We start from the raw sequence: 19,723 nt of genomic DNA, 5'->3' as shown, positions 1-19,723 counted from the left end.
GAGCTCTGATCTCTTTTGATTCCAATAGTGTATAGGAAACTAATAAGCTACGAATGAGTTAAAAAGGTCTTTTCAAATTCGTAAGTTTTCGTGGTTTTCCATTATTTTCTATTAATTCAATAGAGCCAGTCAAGAAAAACTTAAGAGGGGCTCGGCAATTGTAAACATGGAATATTTTGACTTTTGAAATCTAAGGCAGATTCGTTGCTAAAAGTATCCCTAAAGAGTATTTCTAACAAACGTACAAATAGTACATAATATAAGCATAGCCGAGTCTCAGCGGAATCAATCCCTGATTTGCTCGACAAGCAGGCAAACGTGGCATGAACGGGATATGGGCCGCACGTACCGACTATTAAAATTCAAAAGAAATTACATAGGAATTTTAGTAAGACTACTAACAGGTCACTGTGTAATAGGCAGACATGCCATTAGACAGGAAATGCCATATTACGGCTAGTGGAGTAGCTGTCAGGGTAGAAGAAGAGTAGACAAATAAATGATAATATTAGCAACTATTGATCGGGTGTTTTTTGACAACATCTCTGAAGTTGCGCAGATAAAACTTTTCGTACTTATGAACTTTAACAGCAGCACGGGATGGTGCAGATGGTACATATGTATAGTGATGGTTCTTTATTTCCAGTGGTACCACAATGGGCCTGCTAAATGCCTAGGTGCGTCGTTAGATAGCCATTACAACAACCTAACTGCTCGCCATCGGCTACTCATCTCATCGTCATGAAAGTTTGATTTTTACTGTTAAAAATTATGATTGAATATGTGTGCTGGGCAAACATTTCTATATTTTAATTTGCAGTAGATCTGAATATAATGTTTCTCTGTTATCACAAAGAAATACATAAAACGTTTGAATTGATTTTTCATTTCTTTTCGCAATGCTGCTTCCTTGTAGGAATAATGCCTTTGACAAAGCTAAGTTTTCTTCAAGCAATTGAACAATGAGCAAACCCATATCTTCGAATTTATAATCACCAATCTGTGGTAAACATAAGGCTCTAGCGGTTATCATCGACATGCGGCCAAAACACATACAAATTAGGCACGAAACAATGCTTACGCCCAGCCGGCTTCAGATTTTAGGTCAATAGAGTCAGATTTGCCATCATCACGGAAATGTTGTTATACTCAAACTTGTTAGTGAACTCTGGCTGAATTGGCAATGTAATCGAGAATGAGAAAACCATGAGGAAGTAAACACAACATTCTCAATACCTAATAGAAAGTAAGTAACCAGTGGTGATGAACAGTTCCAACGTCAAAATCGACATATTCATCGACGGCTCAAAGAGTGAAATAGGAACAGAAGCTATCGTCTTTTGTGATTATCCATATATGCACCGAAGGTAGCTTCAATCTCAATGACTACCATTCAGTCTTTCACGCAGAAAATGTGGCAAGTGGATTTCTGCTTTAACCATCAAATCCATTAACCTTCTAGTGTATAGCCAAGCGGCAATCTCTGGCGCCAATACCATGGCACACTGTGTTAGGTTATAGAAACAGGCAATAACTAGACTCTCAAAAGGTTACGCGTTTAGTATCATCAACTGTGTACCGGGTCGTATAGGAATATAAGCAAATGAAAAGGCAGACGAGCTGGCCTGCTTGGGGACAGCCGGAGATAAAACTCCCTTAAGCTGCAGCCCAGGCCTTTCAGTTCTTTCAAGGATTGTTTGAAGCAATAGTCTCAGATCTTGTAACACAAGCCAGACAGGAAATACCACAAAGTTACTTTGGAGTTGTGTCGCTGATGAACAGACCAAAAAGCTTCTACTTCTAGGCAAACTAACAAACTAGTAACATTTCAGCGGTTATCACAAGACACCTACACTTAAGATCGCTCCTTCATAAAATGAGAAAATTGAGGGCATTGGGATAATCGGGAGGAAAGTAATCGTTTCAACCAAATTCACTGAGTTGCTGGAGTGCAAAGAGAGCTTGTAATCTGCAAAGTTAGTTCGTTAAATATGAATTGTTATAGTAGAAGTGGTGGCGTATAAGTAACTTATTTGCCAGTCGTAGAATAGTTCAAAATAATAATTTTTATATATTTAAGGTTAAAGTACTGACTGTTTATGGGCAGAATTCTGCAAATCTCAACATTATGGTTGTACTTCGGAGCTTCGAAAATGAGCTGAAATCACACTGTTTGTTTTGACATTATTTGATGAACGATTTTCAGTTATAAAAATAACAACAATAAGTATATTTTGTTTATGAAGATAAGGATATAGTATGTATATCAAAAATCTTATCATAAACATCGACTGCTTTTAATAAAACTATTAAACTAATTATAATTAATATTAAATTATCTCCCATATTTATATATTTTTTGTTATTTATCGAAGTACTCGATTTGGTTATCAGATATTGTTTTCTGATAAGCATAATTAAATAAAACATATAAAACCACTTAGCAATGTTGAATTCGTATCGGCAGTAAGTAAATTGCTTCAGTACCCATACTTTAAATCTCATGCCATAATTAATATTAATAAATAATAATCATCGTTTTTAAGCAAAACAAGCTTAAATTCTTATATTTAAAACAGAAATCCACAACAAAATCGTTCAACTTATGCATAATAGAGCAGCACATGTCCACAACAACAAGCTAAAAGCAAAAACAAAAGAAAGACTTCAAGCCACCCACTAATCATTCCGGAAGGCGGTTTCAAAAGCCGCAGTAATGATAATTACGTGCTATTAATATCATTAATTATAAATGTCTTGGCGTTGGTGGTGGCTACAAGCGGTTGGTCGGCGGCTGCTCGTTCGACACAATGCTGACGACAATATTTATAATCATAAAGTTGCCTTCGAACGGCACTTAACACCCGGCACCTTGCAGCGGCACCAAACAATAATTTCTCTTCATTTTACAACAACAACAATGTTACACATTGAAGTCAAGGCTATTGCAATTATGCTTGTTGTTGTGTCCCTATTATTTAGTTTCCTTTCAGTGTCTAATTGGCTTTCCCTACACACCGGGCGCAGCAGACAATTTCGCTATCTGGCTGTGTGTGAGTGTTGATGAGACAATTAGACGAAGTGACACATTGAAATCAACACGAATGATAGAACGACTAATAACTATATATATCTGTATATATATGTCAATATAAAGTAGGTATGTAAATGTCCAGACAGGCCTACATATTAAGACATATTTTATTCGCATTCAGCGCGCTGGAGCGTAGAGCGGGCGCTATGTGGGTCGACGGGTCGCCGAGTCATACCGTCGGCAGCAGCAGCGCTCTCGCCATCGTCGTAAAATTACATATAAGTGAGAAATGATTTAGCCCAGTGTCGTAGAACTATGATGGATTAAAAATGGAAGTAGATGAAAATATGAAAAGCAGAAAAAATAAGAAAGCGCAGCATAAAGACAAAGTCATATTCTACTTACAGCAGATACTCGCAGATTTATAGCCGCGCGCGCGATGTGAGCGGTGCGAGATATTAAATAAAATAGTAGACTAAAAATACCGAGTACAACGGCGCACAGTGCCTAGGTCCGCGCGTAAGGTGAGGCGAAGTGTGGTGTAAATAAAATGTTTTGCTGCCATTAAGTAATAAAGCAAGAATATTAAATTTATGATGGGTCATTTTTATGTAGACTGTTGTGACAGAAACACCGTAACAAACTGCTGTAATAAATTAAACGCGCCGCTGTGCTGCTCAGCTTTGGCGCGAGTAATAAGGCGGCGGTAGCGCGCCGTATATCACTTACGGGAGAGTTGGCAGAAAGTGAGGCAGCGCTCCTTACGAATTTGAAAAGACAATTGCAGGTCGCATCCCTCCAACCTCCAACTGCCGCTTTTAGTCTCATCCGCAAATTTTGGGGGCAAGCAGGGATGCACAGCATGGTTTTATATATTTATTTATGGCATATTTGCTTGGAATTTAACTTGTGGAGGTATTATTGGTTTGCTATGTAATATTGAAACACAGCTGAGTAGAAAGTTGTGTCGTATAAAAGTCATTCAAGGCCAAGCCGAAGATAATGGAATTTTTAGATAAGCACCATTCCAAAGAAAATCGAATATCTTAATTTATGCGTGGCACGCGGAGACGTAAATGAGAAAAAACAAACACATGTATTAGGCTAATCGCGCTCAACCAAATTTTAGAAAAAAAAGCACTCTAATCGTTACATACTTTGTCAATTAAAATAGAGACTTGCGTTTTTAAACAACGTGGACATGCAAATTTTTAATATTTTTTTAATTTTCGAATCTTATTTAAGAAAAGCGTTTACATGACTAGCCATTGTCAACTTCCTAAAGACAATTCAATAATAACATTAGCTCTCTTTGGTTTATCAAACACTTGCTTGCAGCGTATCGAACAAACAACTGGTACAAGGAAAATGGACTGGCATAAAAACAGTTTTAGCTATTATACCCAAGATATACTGCTTTAATTCAGAATTAAATTGAAGTATATTATTATTTAGTATCTTTTGCATGTAGTTCTCGGTCTTACAAGAGAACTGAGCCGAAAGTTTCTTTTCATCCTGTTAGAACAGCTTATAAGGTCTTTGGTGCTCAATACTATTTGCACCAAATGCACGACTAACTCAATATTTTTCCTAAGATGTTATGTGTTCTCATAATATCGATAAATTATATTTGTTCACCAAATAAGTTGGCATCGAGTCCATTGAAAAAAAGAGGATTGATTATGTTAGGGACTATATGAAGTGGTCAAAAACTGAGCTAAATCGCAAGCTTATTCCATTGCTCATCTTCCACTCTTGGCCTATATATCGTTAGTTATTGCTCAGTAGAATTAGCCATTATTCGAAAAGAGATTTCCAGAACAACACTGTTGAAAAATACTTATCAAATTATACTTTTCAGAGATCATAGAACAAGACGGTTCGCATAAGGGTGTGTTAACTGCGCGCGACATGTTAAAAATTTATACGGATGGCTCGAAACTGGAAGACATAGATGGTGCGGAAATATACTGTTCAGAGTTAGGCATACGTCAGCCTTTTAAGTTGCTGGATCACTGCAGTATATTTCAAACAGAGGATAGCCGCAGGGCTAGCCTCTTATGCATCAACAAGCAGCCTCAGAATCAACATCTACGTAGACAACCAACCAGCAGCAATCAAAGCCGTGGTGCCCTGCAGTAGCAAGGCAACGCTTCAAACATTTGATGGCCCACGGAATATGCGTGGTTGACGACCCTTCCAGACTAACCTAACCTTTAGGAATCACGTGTGGTCTTTTTGATTACCAAATATAATTAAGTTGATACTCCAGATAATTTTTGAGACGAAAATGTGTTTTCTCAACAACAAGCTTTTGGAAACTTAGCACGCTTTGACCTTTACAACTGTCACTCTTCAAAGCTGTCGCTGTCAAAATAACGTATTTCAAACGATAAACTAACGGGTTTTTCAATAAGATCGCTACGGTTTGGAATATCAATGAAATTCTTTATTCCTGTGAAATGAACTAGATTTCTTTTGCATAGCAACAACGGGCACGCTTAGAAAAGCCCAGACGTTTAACCCAATTTTCGACTGTTTTCAAGTTTAAATCGCCGGATATTGCTGTAATTTCACGTTCGAACTTCGTACGAAGTTCTTCAATTGTCGCTGGCTTGTTGGCATGGACCATAGACTTGACGTAGCCCCAAAGGAAATAGACTAACACATTCACCATTGATTTTCCGTAAATCGACTGTTACACTCACTGTGTGGCTTGTGGCGCTGTCCTGTTGGAATTACATATTGTCAAAGTCCATGTCATCCATATCGGGCTGAAAATCTTAGGTTTTCATTGAGCGGTAGCGATTTCCATTCACAGTAACGTGTCGGTCGAGGTCATCACGGAAGAAGTACGGCCCAATGACGCCGCCGGCGCGTAATTTTTTTGGGAAAAAATGGCGACTCATGGAGTACGTGTGTTTTGCTTATTGACGAAACCATTCAGCCAGAAATGATCTCATCGCTTTTTCGGATCATTTTCAAGTTATTGCTCAGCCCAATTCACGAACATATAGTACGACGATACTGGTGGTCAAGTGGCTTCAGTTTTTCCGTCAATTTGATCTTTTAAGGATGTAGACCAAGATCTTTTCGCAAAATTTGCCGCAACGACGTCACAGAGATGCCCAACGTTAGAGAATGAGGTGTGAGAGACTTATTTGTGTCTTCCTCAATTGATGCACTGGCGGCAACAATATTCTCGACACGGGAATTCTGGCACGGGAAAATTTTGTACTGTGTCTGTGGATTCAAATTTTTCAACTAGACGCTCAATTGTTGATCTGGCAGGACGATTATTACCATTAATTGGACGTAGCGCTCTTAAAGTTGAGGCTACTGACTCCGAATTTCGGTAGTAAATTTTAATAATTTGGACTCGTTGTTGGATCGTATATCTTTCCTTTTTGAAAAGAAATATCATAAAGAGCGGCAAAAAATCTGGCGTCGTTTGCTGTCACTATCACTCTACTCTATTAAAAAGCGAGTTTTAGTTCATTTTGAGGGAAGCTCATTGATTTAAAGAAACAAAGCAGAGAAGTAATCTTGCAAACGATATTAACTGAAGTATTAAAATTAAGAGGCTTCAGCAGTTAAGCGAGCTAAGTATCTACAAGAACCGCTCTACGCAGATTAAAAAATCTTGCTATTTATTTTATGGTATGAAGTCTTAAAAATTAAATCAGATATTGTAGCATTGTTCTGCGGAATTGTTTTTTACCCCCAAATAATTTTGTTAGGAATAAATAAATTTCATTTAATAAAATCAGCGTGGTGTCATCTCATAAATCACCGCAGGTCGTAAGTGCGTCTCACATACACTCACTTTGGCACTCATTTCTCCTTGTACTTTAGTACTTCCTTGCCCTTGCCTTACTTGACACAGCTAATAGCAACCCTGATAGGCTTAACCACCTTCTCATTTAAGATTTTGATTTCTCCCCTTATTATTTATGTGTTAGTGCCGTACGCAAGAGATTCCCCGAATATCTGAACGGCTTTAGCAAGACACTACGCAACTGCGCCACTTTGGAATAAATCTTTTTATATCGAAATAATTCACTAAAAAACGAGTATATTTAAATTATCGCTATTAAATTGCGAAACAAAAAACGCTGTCATGTGCCTGGCTACAACCTACAGGGATTTGGTATCCGCGTGAAATATTTGCCATAACCACTCCACACACTAAACGAAGATAATCACATGGCGAAGTGCGGGGAGTACGACAACAAAGCCGCCTGTGCCACCACAGGCGATTTTCTCATTAAGCGACTGCTATGTGTGTGCGCGCCTGTATGATTGCTAGGACAGGGAGTGAGCAGCTCATCCAGCTTGCTATTTGGCTGTACGTAGCGCTTTTGTTTTGTCTTGTCGCAGCTATGCGCCTCGTGTCTGCGTTGCGGCGGCTGCTGACATCTTCATTGCCATTGCAGCGCTCGCATTTGAATATCCTGAATTATTAATATGCCAGCAAGCGAGGAAAGAGGGCGCACTGGCATTGGCATCTTCCGAACGCGTGCCGCTCGTCGAGTTGACTACGCTGCGGGCGATGTGTGATGCTGATTTAGAGTTTGATACGCAACAACCGGTCGCCGCGCGCTGCGTTAGCGGCGCGTTCAAGCGTACAACAGGAAGCGGATGAGGAAGCTTGGAGCGCACACTTGTAATGCCAATGCAATTTCCAGCACGTTTATTGCCTAGCGGCAAACTGACAGGTGGGTGGTGGCGCCACATACATACATACCTTTTAAATGCGCGGCAGCTACAACTAAAGCGCGAAGAGTCTTGTAAAGAAATGGAAAAATCCGTAGAAGCAACACTTACGGTCTAAAAGCTAACCCTGCAGCTGGCCCCAAAAAGCAGCCACACTATTAGCGCGCAAGTAGCTGTGTTGTTGCGGTTCACACGGCATTTGAGCGGACTTGTAACTGCGTTTGTCAGCGTGTGTGTGCGCGCGCTTCGATTGAGAATTTAAATTTCCGACAATAAATTTTCGCAGCAAAAGAAATTTTTTATGGCTGAATTATGCAAATGCGCACAATACAAGCGGCGCTGCCAATTATACCAATACTTAGCGCAATTCTTATAACAATACTCATAGCAATACTCACAGCAATTCTTACTCGAATACTCATACTACAAACATACTAGCATCTAGCCAAAGTCGTAGCTTAAATCAATAAGACTCTTGGCCCGCGCGCTGCTTATCGCGAATATCATATTCCTCGGCCCCAGCCGCTTCAATGCGCGCATACAAATGTTATTTTTGTAATATTTGCATTTTAAGCGAAATTATACTATTCCAGCAGACACGTAGCGTGTTCTAGGGTGCGTTGCACAATGTATTTGCAGACGCCTCCCAGCGCGGCGCTTCCACTCAACGCAGTCAGTGGGTAAAATGTGGCAATTAAATGAGTTTATCATGGCGTAAGCGCAAACGTGCCTCTAAAGCGATAAGTTAGCTGCCTGCAGGGCAGCACAGCTCCGCCACAATCGTCACCTGACAGTTGGCGCCGTCGCCGCCGCCGCTGACTGCATGTTAAAGTATGAAAAATGATGATGAGATACGAAATTAAATTAAATTGTCAAATTTTCATTTATTAATTATGAATTCCACAAGCGCTGACAACCGCAGGTGTCAGTTGTTGCCGTTCATAAGGCAATAGGGCGGTGCGGTGTGTTGTGGTAGTTGTGTTAGTGTAGGCTTGTCTTATTACGTACCATTTCAGTTCGAACACCGTCTGTGAATGCATGATAAATCATAGCAAAGCGAGAACTAATTTTATATTCGACTTTAAACATATTTCAATTTAATTAGCTTTCTTCAAAGTATTTGTACAGTAAATTGTAAGTGAAGAGAGTAAAATATAAATTGAATTATAATTTTTGAATATTTGGCAATAAATTTGTTGCTGTTGCTACCTCTGCTCCAGCAGATGGCGCTGGCGCTGCTGCCGAAAAAATTTTCCTTTCCAAAAAGCAGGAGTCGCAGTCAGAGAAAGACGACGATATGGGTTTCTATCTTTTCGACATAGCAGCTCAACTCAATTGTTATTTTTTACATTAGATCTGAATAAAGTATTTGCTCGCAATGAAGGACATACCACGATTGAATTGATTTTTCATGTCTCTTCCCAATGATGCCTCCTTATAAGGAGCAGTCCTTTAACAAAGCTAAGCTTTTTTCAAAAAATTGAATACAATATGAGGAAATCTATATCTTCAAATTTTTAAACATCAATGAATAGTAAACCTTAAGCTCTGTAAGTTATCCTCGACATCCGGCCAATACACCTACAAATGAGGTACTATGCTTACCGTCAGCCGTTTCAAGAGTTTTAGGCCAATAGAGTCAGATTCGGCATTAGTACGGACATGGTTCATCGACGGATCATAGAGTGAAATAGGAACAGGAGCGGTCTTCTGGTCTTCTTTTGAAGTAATATGTAGTATATGTACTTGTATAGAAGCTACTTTCAAACAAAGTGGCTACAATTCAGTCTTTCACGCGGAAATTGTGGGCATAACAAGGTGTGGTAAGTGGAATTCTGCTCTAACCAGCAAGTCCATAACCCTTGTAGTGATTAGCCAAGCGTCAATTAAGGCTATCCGTGGCGCCAATATCATATCACACTGCGTTAGGTTATGAAAGCATTCAATTACTAGACTCTCAAAAGGTAACGCGTTTAGTATCATCATCTGGGTATCCAGTCTTTTTGGAATAGAAGGAAATGAAAAGGCGGACGAGCTGGACCGCTTGCAATGGTTGTTTGAAGCTATGGTCTTACGTCCTACACCTCAGGTCTGGAAAACAAAGCAACAGAGGGTATATCACAATGTTCCTTTGGAGCTGTGTTGATGGTGAATAGACCAAAAAGCTTCTATTTTTAGGCAGATTAGTGTTGATGGTGAATAGACCAAAAAGCTCCTATTTCTAGGCAAAGCGGAGATTAGTAACAGTTTAGGGGTTATCACGGGGCAGCTACACTTAAGATGCCTTCCTTATAAAATGGGAAAAGTGGAGACATTGAAAGAATGGGGTGGAAAATAATCAGGATTTCTACCAAATCCACTGAGTTGGATAACAAACCTTTTACATAGCTTGTAATCTGCGAAGATAATTCGTAATATATGAATTTTTACATAGACAGAAGTGGTGGCGTATAAGTAACTTATTTTCGAGTCGTAGAATATAATAGTTGGAAAGCCTTAAAACTCAAAAAAAAAAAAAATAATAATAATAAAAAACAAGAAAATACGTTAACTTCGGCAGCACCGAACCGTTCTCAGGTGCATTTCTTTTAGTGGCTATGTGTTCAGTTTGTATCTAAGCTATATGCTATAGTAATCCAATCAATTTTTTCGGAGATTGTGTTATTACCTTAAGCAGTAATCCATGTCAAATTTCGTGAAAATACCACGTCAAATGCGAAAGTTTTCCATACAAGAACTTGAATCCGATCATTTAGTTTGTATGGCAGCTATATGCTATAGTTAACCGATCTGAATAATTTCTTCGGAGATTATATTGTTGTCTTAGAAAATAACTTGTGCCAACTTTTGTGAAAATACATTGTGAAATGTGAAAGTTTTCCATACAAGAACTTGATTCCGATCATTCAGTTTGTATGGCAGCCATATGTTATAGTGGTCCGATATCGGCAGTTCCGACAAATGAGCAGTTTCTTGAAGAGAAAATGACGGTTGCAAAATTTCAAAACGATATCTTAAAAACTGAGGGACTAGTTCGTATATATACAGACAGACGGACGGATAGAGAGACAGACGGGCATGGCTTTATAGGCTCTCCGATGCTTCCTTCTGGATGTTACAAACTTCCTGACAAACTTAATATGTATATCCTGTTCAGGGTATAAAGATTTGCCACTTTTATCGAATGCCTAACGAATAACTTTTTTTCATTCTGATTACTTTTTTTTTAAATTATGGTTTCTGTTGATGAAAAGTGGGTCACTTACGACAGCAACCAGCGAAAACGTAGTCGAATAGTGAAGAGCCTACGCCAAAGTTGGTCAAGCCAGGATTGACGGTCAAACTCTTTATTCGAATCTGTAGTGTACACTTGTACTGTCTAAAGGAAACGATAGCCCATATGCGGGCAGCTTTGGCCAATGGGAGAGGAGTTTGTGTTCCATGCAGACAACTCATCAATAGTGAGTAATCAGAAGCACCGAAGCTTGTTTGGAAGCTTCTTAAACATATATCTTATACATAGTGCGAACTGGGCACCAAGTGATTGCAACATCTTTACTTCTATGGCGAAAGATTCTAATGATGAAAAATTAGTCTCAAAAAAAGCTAGTGAAAGTAGACTAGACCGGTAGTGGAAGCTACCTTCAAGATGTCATCAAACAAAATGGTCTATTTTTGATCTTAGACGGACTCTATTAACTACCATCGCCATTTGTAATGTATTATTTTTATTAAAATATTTATAAATTTTTAGTTGTCAATTTTTATAATTGAGACAAAGAGCTGTATTCTTCTAAGCTGACAATTATTAATTATTTTTCAGATTATTTAAAAAACCGACAATAATCGATTTTTAATGTCTTTCATGCAATCCATGTAATTCATGTTTGAAATGTAATTTTTATTAAGAATATAGCTGTACATACATATATAAATATGTCTGTGTATGTGGCATTTTTACAACCCTAAGCTTGTTCACTGTGAATTTGTGTAAGTACAAGTAGCCCACCTATACACACAAAAACGGCTTATTTTGTCTGTTTCTGTGGAAATGACTGTAAAATACTTTGCCCTACTTTATGCTCTACTTCAAGCCTTCTTTCCCACAATTACATTTCTACCTATTAATTAATCATAAGCCCTGCAATTGTAATTGTACTATTTTCAACTAAAATCGATTTCAATTTAAAAGTCAGGTGCACTTTTTCATATTTTCATTGCTTAACCCTTAGTTGGACAAGTGTATACTATACATTTTGAAAGTGGTGAAAAAGTTTTAGAAAAGGTTTAGAAAAGGTAGGACTTTGAGTTAAGATAAGAAAAAACGTTAACTTCGGTGAAACCTAAGCTATAATACCCTACACAGCTGCATATTTTATAGCATAAAAGAGTACAAAAATATGTTTATCTTGATTTTGATAGACCAGTGCAAATGACTGCTTTATGCTATTGTGATCCGATCTGTATTCTTAGGTTTTACAGCGCTGTCAAATAAAAAAAGTTTTCCATACAAAGACCGAAGTTGGATCGGTCAGTTTGTTTGGCAGTTATATACCGTTGTCCGATCTAAAAAATGTCTACCGAAATTTTGACAATGTCTTGGATAATAACTTGTACCAAATTTCTTGAAAATATTTTAGGTTAAGTACCTCTCTCCCTCTCGCATGCACTGGTGATGCATAGCTATTGTAAGGTGTAGTAGAATGGTGGATAGGCGTACGGAAAACTACCTACCTGAAAACGATGAAAAGGGTTCAGAGACTCGCTACGCTGTTCATAATAGGAGCTTTAAAAACAACTCCGACTGCGGCTCTTGAACTGGTTCTAAGCCTGCCACCTATAGACCCTTTCGCTGAAAACTGCGTAGGAAAATCAGCGTAACGACTACAAGCTGCAGAAGAATGAAATACTGCACGAGATCGCCAAGAATGGTGTACGGTAACATCCGAACACGTGATAAACATTGGGAAACCCAAACAATTTCTATGCGAAGTTTTGGCCAGAAGCATCATAAAGAAAATCAAAAACACGATGGAACGAGCTACCTGAGTACAAAACTGCAAAAGTCATGTGCAAAATGACAGATCGGAAGTACACAAAATTTCTATTAGCACTTCAAAGAAGAGACTGTAAGAACATAATGGGAATACTAATATATCATCGGCCTCAACACCCGCGCCGTTAGTTCTGCTTTGTCCAGGCTGGATAAGGAAGCACAGAAAATGGGTCTGGCAGTGAACGAGGGCAAGACGAAATATCTCCTGTCATCAAACAAACAGTCGTCGCACTCGCGACTTGGCTCTCACGTCACTGTTGACAGTTATAACTTTGAAGTTGTAGATAATTTCGTCTATTTAGGAACCAGCATTAACACCACTAATAATGTCAGCCTGGAAATCCAACGCAGGATTGCCCTTGCCAACAGGTGCTACTTCGGACTGAGTAGGCAATTGAAAAGTAAAGTCCTCTCTCGACGAACAAAAGCTAAACTCTATAAGTCGCTCATAATTCCCGTCCTGCTATATGGTGCAGAGGCTTGGACGATGACAGCAACCGATGAGTCGACGTTACGAGTTTTCGAGAGAAAAATTCTGCGAAAGATTTATGGTCCTTTGTGCATTGGCCACGGCGAATATCGCATCAGATGGAACGATGAGCTGTACGAGATATATGACGACATTGACATAGTTCAGCGAATTAAAAGACAGCGGCTACGCTGGCTAGGTCATGTTGTCCGGATGGATGAAAACACTCCAGCTCTGAAAGTATTCGACGCAGTACCCGCCGGGAGAAGCAGAGAAGAGGAAGACCTCCACTCCGTTGGAAGGACCAAGTGGAGAAGGACCTGGCTTCGCTTGGAATATCCAATTGGCGCCACGTAGCGAAAAGAAGAAACGACTGGCGCGCTGTTGTTAACTCGGCTATAATCGTAAACGGTGTCTACGCCAATTAAAGAAGAAGAAGAAGAACTGGTCACTATTTGATGGCGATACACACCCGCAGAATGGGACTGATAGATCAAGAAGACTGCAAGAAATGTCCAGAGCAGGGCACCAGGAAAACAATTGAGCATCTCTTGTGCACTTGACGCGCAAGGATGACTACTCCTCATGGACCTAGCAACTGAACTACATCTGGTGCCGCAAAGAACCAAAACTGGACTATGCGTGGCTTATTGGTTGGCCAATAAGTTTGACCTAACCTAACTTAACCTTCGTGAAGATAACTCGTCAAACAACCAAGTTTTTCAAGGACTTGAGTTGGATCGCTCGGTTTGTATGGCAGCATATTTACAGAGGTCTGATATCAATGGTTCCAAAAAATGAGCAGTTTATTGGTGAGAGAAAGACGTTTCTCAAAAATCAGTTTGGGCAAATATTCAGATAACGGACGGACAAAAAGATGGATATAGCAAAATCAACTCAGCTCATCACGTTGATCACTTATAGTATTCGTATGTATATACTTTGTAGGGTTCCTACCTTTTCACTTGGGTATTACGAACATCGTGGCTATGTGAAAAAAAACAGAAGCATTTAGGCATTTCTCTTGTATTGCCTGCTTTTGCTACACATAGGTTAAAATATCTCGGTAGACAGAATTGGAGCAAAACCAGAAACGTTTCCTCGATCTAAGACGGTATTTCAATTCATATTTAGGATTTATGGGGTATCACAAAGGAACTGCGTTCGTATACCTTACGATGCTTAGAAACTCTATTAAACCATGGTATGTGTGTCTAAACAAGAGTTAAGGCAGATGCATTGAGGCATTAGAAATAAAAGAGGTCACCAATATAATACAATAAAAGACTTTCATTTTAGCTGTGACCATTCGTAGGCTCTGACTATAGAAGCCTTTCGGTTTCTATAACACATAAGCCATTTTGAAAACCACTGCTAACTGCAAACACATTTAATTGCGCATTAACATTCATATTCATATGCCGTTAACCATAAAATCCGTTATCTTAAATGCTAGGCTGGGCAGACTGTACTTACCTTGCGAAGCGCGCTGTTGTGTAGTTGTTGCCAACGCCGCCGTTGCCATTACCAAAGCTAGCATCGGAATTAATGAATGCCGCTGCTGTAGCTGACGCGCTGTTGTTGTTGCTGTTGCTGTTGGTGGTGGTGTTCGAAACGGCTGTCAGTGGCGTTGTTGGCAAAGTAAGTAATCCACTCGGTGCTGTCGTGGCGTTAACAGCGCCGCCAACAACCGCTGTGGTTACAGTTGTTTTGTTGGCGGCAACGTTGGAATTTACCGTACTTTGAAATGCGGGAAACAGTGTTGCCGCAAATGCACTTGTACCCGCCACAGTTGGCGAGCTGCACGAATTCTCGTTGGCCAACACTGCCGTCGGACGCAAATATGGATGGAATTTCGAGGCAGTCGGCGCTTCCAAATATTTGCCTTGATACTGATGAAGTTGCCGATGCACGATACCATTGCTGCTGCTATTGTTGTTGCCGCTGTTAATATTACCATTGCTGACTAGGCTGGCGATGCTGGCGGCCGTGTTGCTAGTATTTAAATTATTATTATCCGAAATGGCAGCATTGGCATTTGCATTTACAATGGCAACAGGTGTTGGCAATGTTGCCGACGGATTAGCAACGCGCATTGCTGCTGCTGTTGCCGCTGCTGTGGCCTCCGTAGGTGTTGCTGTTATGCCATTGAGCTGATCGGCGCACAATTTCATGGAGTGCAACATCATTTACGCGGTTTGTTTGCAAATTTTATTGGCGTTTGTGGTGGTTTTTCTTCACTTTACATACACACGCGAACACGCGCACACTCATACACTAATACACTCAAATACACTTAATGCATATATGCCGTTATTACACCTACGCACTGGTGGCGCGCTATTAAATATGCCGTTATTTCCGCTATTTGCACAAAGCGCGCATGCATATGTGTGTGTGTGTGTCTGTATGTGTGTGGGACTAGCGCTCGGTTGGTTGCTTTTGGTTTGAGCAGCAAAAATTAACTGCCGCGGTTTTCAGCGATTTGCTAATAATAAACGGTAGTTGGCTACTGCTCTTGTCGTATGGCACTGGGTAACACTCTATTATTATCACAATAGTTGCACAAATTCAGCAAATATTTACACACTTTATCAGTTTAATATGATTTTTATCAGTTTTTGTATTTTTCTGCCTTTTTTTGTTGTTTTTTGTCAGATAAGACGCGTCGTAATTAAAGCTAATTGCCTGGTCCTTACGCTGCAGTTAAAGTTCAATGATGTCGACACAGATTTTCAGCACTGCTGTAACTGCCATTATATGTTTGCACACCGTTATGTACATCTATTTTGTATTTATCTTTTCAGCAGATAAGTTAGGTAAATGGCACACAGTAGAGTTGCGATAGAGTAGTTAGCTGTAATAAAAAAACCAAAAAAATCTTAGTTTAATAAATAAATTTGTAAATAATGTGTTATATATTATATGTACATAAATATGATATGTGTAATGTATAGTGTAGCACAGGATATATATGAGTATGTATGAGTAGTTTAAAATTGTTCATAACTAAAAATATATATTCAAATATTTTCATTAGCTCATCCGTGACAAAAGTGTATTCAAAATAATATTCTTATCAGCTAGAATAAGCTCCACAGATTGCCAAGGAACACGTGACCGATTTCTCAGTAAGTCATTTTAAGGCGTTACAAGGCTTTCCCTAGGTAAAAAACAGCCTTTTTTCAAAATTTTTTTCTCACATAATAAATGAAATATTTTATTAGTATTTTTTATTGTTACAAACATACACTACTAACAAAAAAAATCTGAAATTTATGCAAAAACAAATTTTAAAATCGGCAATTGCGACGATATTTCCATTGACCCCTCGGAAAAAGAAGCGCCCGCGTAGGCAGTATAATTACTCTCAGACCATCTAAAGTGAGAAATACGTGTTTTTGTTAAAACCTTAACTTAGAACTTGGAAGAAGGAAAAAACTGTAAATTGGATTTTTGACAGACATTTTTACAAAAAAAAATGAAAACTTCACGTAATATTTCGCAACATTTTTTTTTTTTCAAATAGTTGTAATCACAAAAAAAACATTCATCTAAATCTCTAAGAATTTTATCTCAAAGACCTGTGTAAAATTTCATGAAGTTCAGTTGAATAATCCACAAGAGATCTTGAAAACCCACTTCATAGACACAGTTTCGAGAAAAACGTGTTGAAGGACCTCGCACGTAGCCTAACTAGCTTCGAGCGCACAAGTTCTCAAGGCTGCATCTCCGAAACTATTACTCAGATCAAATTGAAAATTTAAGACAATATTCTAGAGGTATTGTAAAATTTAATAAGATAATAAAAACATTCGATTTTTTGAAACTCGTTAACCCATGTAACCCCTTAAAATATGCTTAAGCAACTTAGCCAGTACAAAGCAATAAAAATGGCCTAATTTTAAATTTAGTCAAAAAGGAATCGAACCCTTTTCTTCGTGGATTCATTAAACTCATATTTGAATACACAAAAATAATTTCAGATATTTTGATACAAAATGGCTGCTACTGGGCCAACCTTCGCAACCACATTGCTCCAAATATCCTCGACCGGTACCTGTGGTTCATGAATCATACCAAACATTGATGGCCCAAGCCAAAGTAGGAGAGCTCTGCTAGCTATAATTTGCCTGGCAATGCTTATGAACGTAGATCCCCGAAAGGGGGACAGCCCTGCCACAAAAAGAAAGTGTCAATAAGGCAACGGCTGTGTGCAGGTTATGCGCCTTTAGAGTTGCCTGTGCGTTTAGAACGGTCTCGAAAGAAACGATTGCTATCATATGTGGTCTTATGCCACCGCATATAAGGGCCTCTGAGTTAAGTAGAATCTATCGTAAAACAAAAGATACGAAGAGGCACCTAACAGCCGACGAGCGCAAAACGGAGAAAAAGACAAGTCTCGATCAGTGACAAAAGCAATGGAATGCGGCAGATAAAGAGAGATGGACACATATTGGCTAATTAAGAATGTACCAGCCTGAATTGAGAGACAATACCGTGCGGCAGACATCTATTAAATGCAGTTCTTGTCGGCCCATGGCTCGTTCAGGTAATACCTTCATAAATTTACCAACGATGACGAAACACAAGTTCTTTCTGCAGAAATGTCACATAAAACGCAGAGCACATCTCTTTCTCCTGCTCGAGGTATGTGGAGTGAAGAGAACTACCATAGAAGAACTAACAAGCGAAGGCATGACGCTCGACAACATAGTGAGTCACATGCTGCGCTCAGAGTTGGTGTGGGCTTAAATGAATGAATGGGTTGCAATATCGTTCCAAAAACTAAGAATGAAAGAACTGCAGCGGAAAAGCATAAGACAATTTAAAAAACCCTGGAGGGAGGGTGTGATGAATAATATGAATCATGCAGTACCTTTGGTAGATTTTTCTTTCGGAAACAAAAAAAAAGTCACCTGCGCTGTGCGTTGCCTAAGATAGTAATCCATGCAAATTTTAGGAAATTTATTTTGTCAAATAAAAACTTTTTCCATATTAGATCATAATTTTGATCATTCAGTTCATATAGCAACATAGTGCCGATGCCGAGGTACCGAAATATAAGCAGCTTCTTTGGAAGAAAAATACGAGAGACTAGTTCAAGTATATACAGACAGATGAACAAATGGACATGGCGAAATCGACTCAGCTCATCACGCTGTTCGTTTAGTGTTAAATATTTTCATATAAAGATTTTATAATTTTTGTCACTTTCAATTTCCAAAAAAAAATGTTTCAAAATATTTTTTTATTTAAAAATTTTAATCAAAATTTTATAATATTGTGTTTTTAGCTGCTACTTTAAAAGTTATGCACTTTAATTTCTTATGTTAAATTTGGTTCATTTCATATTAATTTTTATTTTTTTTATATTTTTCCAAATAAGTAAAAAAACTAATAAAGCTTTATATTTTGATTGTTTAAACTTTAACTTTTAGATTCAATAATTTTTTTCAGAAAGTTTTATCTCATAATGTCTGAGGAATTTTAAAACTATTAGCCTTCCTCCATATATTCCGCCACTTATCAAGGACATTCCGTACAGTCCTTTTACATTTAATGCTGTGCACCTTGAATTACGATTAATTACCATCGCATATACATATATACTACATACGTATGTATATGTATAGTAGGTAGGTACGAATGCAGCATATGTTTGGCTAATTTATTTAATTGAAATCGAATTATTTGCTGTCGCACTTGAAATACCGCAGGCGCAGCTTAATTATCGGTCAATTGCTGAAATGTAAACTTTACACGCTTCGCTTTACACAAGCACCATTAAGAGTGAACTCAGTGAGCTTATTGAACATCAGCGACAATGTTGCCACACACAACGAAAAAATTATAATGGAATTAATAACAACAAGAACTTCAACTTCGGTTTCTCCGAAGCCATAATACCCTTCATAGCTGCTTTTTTAGCGTAAAAGGGTGTAAACAGATCTGATTTGTTAGTTTGGATTGTAGTTATAAGCTTAAGAAGGCCTATTTGCACAATATGTTCAGGGATTGTAACGATGGCGTGTAGATTTCTCGTCAAATGAAAACACTTTCATAAAAAAATGAACCCTAGCGTTCATTATTGGATTATATTCAACTGAATAGACCACGTCCAGCCCGCAGTGAAGAAAATGTTGCAGCCGTAGCTGAGAGTGTACACAAAGGCTGTGGAGAGTCGGTTTGGTGCCGTTCGCAGCAACTCGGACTGTTTATGATGTATGGAACGACGGCGCATTTTACGTAGAGATCTTAAATTGAAAGTGTAAAAAATATAGCTTGTGCAAGAATTGAAATCCCTCGACCTTCCCAATTGATATCGCTTAGCTCTATGGGTTCTTGAAAAGTTCTGTAAAGATCCGACGCTTTCAAGCCAAATTCGGTTCAGGCCCGTTTCCCGCTCAACGCGTATGTAAACCAGTAAAATTGTCGCATTTAGGAC

General features: G+C 38.7%; 1 protein-coding gene across 5 annotated transcripts in view; it reads right to left on the bottom strand.

Annotated features, from left to right (window-relative positions):
• Positions 1 to 19,723, bottom strand: part of LOC126767269 (CUGBP Elav-like family member 2) — a 186,200-nt gene that overhangs the window by 150,954 nt on the left and 15,523 nt on the right. For all 5 annotated transcript variants that reach the window (XR_007669044.1, XR_007669045.1, XM_050484838.1 and 2 more), the window contains exon 2: positions 14,752 to 16,132. Coding sequence is in view for 3 of the 5 variants with exons in the window: in XM_050484838.1 (XP_050340795.1) it covers positions 14,752 to 15,464 (713 nt within the window). In the remaining 2 variants the exon portion in view is untranslated. The remainder of the gene's footprint in view (positions 1 to 14,751; positions 16,133 to 19,723) is intronic.

The sequence above is a fragment of the Bactrocera neohumeralis genome, unplaced genomic scaffold (genome assembly GCF_024586455.1).
Source record: "Bactrocera neohumeralis isolate Rockhampton unplaced genomic scaffold, APGP_CSIRO_Bneo_wtdbg2-racon-allhic-juicebox.fasta_v2 ctg49_3, whole genome shotgun sequence".
NCBI lineage: Eukaryota > Metazoa > Arthropoda > Insecta > Diptera > Tephritidae > Bactrocera > Bactrocera neohumeralis.
This window is presented reverse-complemented; position numbering and strand designations above follow the sequence as displayed.